This window comes from Myotis lucifugus, unplaced genomic scaffold, assembly GCF_000147115.1.
Source record: "Myotis lucifugus unplaced genomic scaffold, Myoluc2.0 scaffold_333, whole genome shotgun sequence".
NCBI lineage: Eukaryota > Metazoa > Chordata > Mammalia > Chiroptera > Vespertilionidae > Myotis > Myotis lucifugus.
The window spans coordinates 897406-902696 of NW_005871381.1; the positions used below are offsets into that span (position 1 = coordinate 897406).

The 5291-nt window shown below is 61.0% G+C and overlaps 1 protein-coding gene across 1 annotated transcript in view; it reads right to left on the minus strand.

The window, feature by feature from the left end:
- Positions 1-5291, minus strand: part of DOCK2 (dedicator of cytokinesis 2) — a gene marked incomplete at its 5' end in the record, with an annotated part of 352195 nt that overhangs the window by 31244 nt on the left and 315660 nt on the right. The window contains 4 exon segments of the mRNA XM_023764503.1: positions 388-566; positions 1918-2026; positions 2968-3154; positions 3927-4054. Of these exon segments, the coding sequence (XP_023620271.1) occupies positions 388-566; positions 1918-2026; positions 2968-3154; positions 3927-4054 (603 nt within the window).

Sequence of the window (5291 nt, forward strand, 5' to 3'; positions counted from 1 at the left end):
CACTCTCACACACACACACACTCACACACGCATGCACACACATTTTGCACACATGCACACACACACACTCACTCTCACACACACACACACTCACACACTCACACACGCATGCACACACACATACACACATGCACACACACACACTCACTCTCACACACACACACACTCACACACTCACACACGCATGCACACACACATGCACACATACACTCACTCTCACAAACACTCACACGCACTCACACACATGCACACATACATTTACACATACACACACTCACACTCACACACACTCACACTCACACACACTCACACTCACACTCACTCACACACGCACACACCATTTCTCCTCTGTTGCCTCTTTCTTCCCTCTCCGCCTCCCGCCCGCACCCCATCTTCCACCGTCTAGGTCCGCACCATCGTCTTGAAGAACTGGTTCACTTTCTTCCGTTTGAGCGTCTTCTTGTCGTGCTTGTCGCCGTCCGAGAAAGGGAGGAAGGTCTGGCTGAGGCGGGGGGACCGGCTGCCATCCTCTGTCCCGGGCACAGCGGCCACCGAGAGCGTGAAGGCTGGAGGGAGAGGGAGAGCAGGTGGGAGAGTGGGTGAGTGGCAGGTGGGGGGCGCGGCCCAGGGGCAGGTGGGTGATGGGTGGCAGGTGGGGGGCAGGCAGGGCACAGAATCAGGGGAGGACGGGTCCCAGCCGGGCAGGGGCGGCGGCCGTGTCCTCTGCATGAGGCTGCCCAGCCCCTGGACAGCGAAGGGCCTGCCTCCAGGCCCTATGAACCCTCTTGCCAGGGCCTCTGGGCTGGCCGCGGGGGGCTCGGGTGGGGTGGGCCCCGACTTCCTCCGGGGACATGCCCTTCCCCTTCCAACACCCGGAGCCTGGCTTTCTCCTTTCCCGGAGGCAGGGCCAGTGGGGACAGCCGGAGTGACACCCGCTCAGAGTCACACAGACCCGAGCAATCAGCTACCTTCTGACCCTCGGCTTTGACATCAGCCAAATGGGGGTGAGAGCACAGACTCCCAGAGTGCCGTGCGGCCCAGGGCTGGAGCCCGGCCAGACCCCTCCTTTAGGGCTCTCCTGTGGGTCAGCGGGCAGTGTTGGGGCGGCCCCAGGGCACAGGCCTGAGTGTGAACTCGGCCTCTGCATGACTAGCCCGTGACAGGCAGGGGCGTGGCGTTCTCAGTGCCTCCGTTTCCTCATCCACACGGTGGGGCTATTGGCACCAGGCACTCCTCAGGTGGGCACGGAGGCGGAAATGAAATAGTGGGAGAAGCAGTGAGCACAGCGCCGGGCACCGGTCAGCACTGGGGAACAGCAGGCGTCTTGGCTGAGGCCCCCCTGCCCTGCCGTGTCTGGGGGCAGCACCGGCCTGTCCTGCTCCTCTCTGCCCTAGGCCCTGGCACAGGCAGCCTGGCACAGAGTGGCAGACGCTAGAGACTGCTGCGTGCCAGAGGGCATGCTCTTAGGCATGCCGCGTGACCAGCTAGGGCCTCAGGGTCCCCTCTATGAACAGGAAGGGTCGTTTGGGTGCTGCTAACCTCGCCGGACAGTGAATGGGTGCGGGGGAGGCACGCAGCATCCGCGCATCAAACACTCGTCACCTGCAAGAGGCGGGGGTAAGTTCCAGGTCTCCAAAGAGAACACGGGGCTCAGGGACCCGCTGCTGGCGCCTGGGGAGGCCCGGCTCGCTGAGAAAGCAGGGCCACCTGGTGTGATGAACGCTTTCCCAGGGAATCCTGAGGCCTGGTGACCGCTGGCCTCCGCCCCGGCGCCTGGTGGAGCTTGCAGGGTGGGGAGCAGCTCAGAGGACAGGGCGCCGGGCCCACTTTGCTGTCTAGACACACCTATCCTCCACCCCCAGGCTGGTGGCCCGGACCCTCTCCACACGCCCGCGCTGGTGGTGGCAGGGTGCATACCTGGGATGATGGGCATGGACTGGCTGGCAAAACTCATCTGAGAGAGGACGGAGGCCCTGGGGGGCACGGCCGCATGCTCCGAAAGGTTGGTGTCACTCATGAACTCGTGCTTCCTGGGAGAGCTGAACACACACACACACACACACACACACACACACACACACCACAGAGACTCAGCATGAGGCAGCTCTGGGCTGGAAAGTTAGTGACGAGGGCTTGGCCAGGCTTCTGTGGCCCCGCTCCAGGTTCATTTATTCTGTTTTGCATCATCCCGTGCCCGCGTGTGGTATGCACAGGCTGCACACTATACAGCTCCCGGGCGGGGGTAGGGGTGGCGTGTGGCATTCATTTAGCCCAGTGGTTCTCAACCTGTAGGTCGCGACCCCTTTGGCGGTCGAACGACCCTTTCACAGGGGTCGCCTAAGACCATCCTGCATATCAGATATTTACATTATGATTCATAACAGTAGCAACATTACAGTTATGAAGTAGCAACGAAAATAATTTTATGGTTGGGTCACAACATGAGGAACTGTATTTAAAGGGCCAGAAGGTTGAGAACCACTGATTTAGACTATCATGTGAATGACTCCCCCTGGAACTGTGAAACATGGGAATCTTATGCGACTCCCTGGGCAGGAGCCACTCTGGCTGGGCTCCCACTGTCCCTGGAGAGCCCAGCGGGTCAGTGGTTGGAGAGGCCCGGGGCCAGGGGCCAGAGGGCAGGAGCGGTAGAAACAACTGGCCCAGCACAGGAGGGCTGCTCTCCCTTCAGTGCGTTAAGCAAGCGCTTCTCCTGGTCTCACAGAGCCGCTTGTGAGGTAGAAAAGACACCCAGGCCAGAGCCCGGCGGCCTGGGTTCAAATCCCGGCTCCGCTGTGTCCAGGCTGCATGGCACCGGCCAACGCTTCACCTCCCTGTCCTCAGATGCCGCCTGCGTAACACCCACCTCACGGCAAAAGTGAGGCTTGAGTGGGGCTGTGTCTGGGAGCCCCGGGGACAGTGTCGGCACACAGTAGGTTTGCTATGGGTGGTGCTGAGGCAGCCTGCCTTGACGCTCACCCTCTTGAGGTCCGACTCGGCCGCTGCCTTCTCGTCGGCGAACACCACGCTGCTCCGCTTGGCCCGCTTCTTGGACCTGCGCAGCTTGACCTCCGGCAGCGTGCTCCCCGGTGGGGAGATGGGCTCCACCGGCTCCGCTTTCTGCGCCCTGGGGGGTGGCAGCTCCAGGTCGAAGCTGAAGGGCGAGAGGGACAGTGTGGCCACTGCAGTTAGAGCCCCTGCGGGACCGCCTCGCAGGGACCCAGGCTGACTGGGCTGTCGCCACAGGCCGGGAGGGAGACAGCTGACCTGGCAGAGCTTGGGGAGCCACTGGCCTAAGTGGCAAACTTTCAAAATACAAAGCAAGTCTGGTGGTGAGAAGAGGAAATCGATGGAAGATAGGGGTCTGGATTCAAATTCAGCCACTGCCACGTTTTAGCTGAAGGACTTTGGGCAAATCACTCAACCTCTCTGAGCCATTATTTCCTTTTCAGGAAATGGGGTGTTGGTGGTAACCTTGTGAGAGACAGCGATGAGGTCTGAGGACCCCTCAGCACACCCTTGGCCTGTGGAGAGCGCTGGGTTCACAGTGTCTGTCATCAGAGTCGCTGAGTAGGGCCTGGTGAGCCTAAGGCCAGGACGGTGGAGGGGAGGGGCCTGGCAGAGGTATGGGAGGGGGCCTCCGTGGTGGGGAGTTGGGAGACGATTCTGGACCCAGGCGGGCTCTGCGGGTCGCTCTGTGGGCAGGCGGGTCCTGCAGGACCCTCAGGAACAGCCCCCTTGCCTCTCGGGCCTCGAGTGCCCCTTTGATGGCGGCCGTAGGATGGCAGCCTCACAGGGTGGGGAAGGCTTTCGGAGGGAAGGGCAGGAAGGTGGAGGAAGGGCGGCTCTGGGGCAGGAGGAGGAGCGTGGTGGGGGCCGGGTCGGGGCCCAGGGTGCCCAGGGTGCTGTCTGGGGCGGGTACTGACCTCTCGGAGGTGGTCTTGCTGGGGGTGCTGCAGTCAGAGTTCATGGACGCCATGGAGATGATGGACATCTGCCGGTAGGAGCGCAGCATGGACCGGGGGCGGCCCACTCGCCTGTCCTCAAAGTCAGGCTGCGGGGGAGAAAGGACGGTTAAAGCCTGGCCCCACAGGTCGCTGGGAGCTGGGGTACCTGCCCTGCCCCATCCTCCAGCTGGGCGGGGGAGCTGGGGAGTAGAGCAGGGCGGAAAAACCCCCTGGCTGGTGGGACTGAGGGGCTGGCTGGATAAGGAATTGGCCAGGGCTCAGGGGAGGTGACTCTAAGTCCTTGCAATTTCCCCAGTGACAGGAGTGTCTTTGTTATATATGGTGGCCCTTCATGCTAATGAGAAGATTCTGGAAGGGGCCGGCCAGGCCAGAAATACTAAGGATGTGATGATAGGGCTGGGCTTTGAGCCATGTAAGCCCAACTCAGAGTCCCTGGAGGGATGGGGGCTGGAGACAGATTCCAATCCTGTGACCAATGATTCACCTAGTCATGTCTGTGTAACGAAAGGGCAATAAAAACTCAGGTCACTTGGGCTCAGGTGAGCTTTCCTGGAGGCCGCCTGCATCCAGGGGCCGGCAGCATAGGCAGTGTGCTGGGGACCTCCCCAGACCTCACCCTATGGCTGGTCCTGATGTGGGAGGGGAGTCTTGTGGACGTCACCCTTGACCTGAGAAAGCTGACCCGCTCTGACAGCATCAGCACTGGCCTGACTCATGGAGCCACTCTGGCACCAGGAGACAGGAGACAGGAGGCCCGAGTCCCCTCGGCGCCCCTCCGGTCACTCACTGCCCCTTGGCCTCAGCTTTCCCATCTGGGTTGACGTTTGATGACCCCACTTTCTGGGGAAGAGGATGAAGGTGCTCCTGTGAGTACCAGGCCAACGGCCTCTTTAGTCCGTGGAGCTTATGAGTGGCCGGAAGCACTGGCTTTGGAGGCCAACGGAGCCAGGCGTGAATTCTGACCTGCACTCATGCGCTAGGCAGCCTCTGGCAAGTCACTACCACCCCTGACCCTCCAGAAGGGATACGGGGTTAAATCACTCCCGCCTCACAGACACGCAGTGAGGACTGCGTGACCTAGCACATGTCCCATGCTTAGATCAGACAAGGCACACAGTAGGTGCTTCATTCGTGTAGCTTTTATGACTAGCACAGTCCCTTCAGTTCCCAGGGCCCAGTTTGTAAGTGGTGTTTGTCTGGGGGTGACTTCTGAGGGGTCAAGTTCACAGGGAAGTTCCCCTGAATCCTCAGCTCAGGCATCGAGGCCCTCGCCTCTTTCCCCTCAGGTCCCATCCTCCTCCCCATCCCCACCTCTCCCCTCCC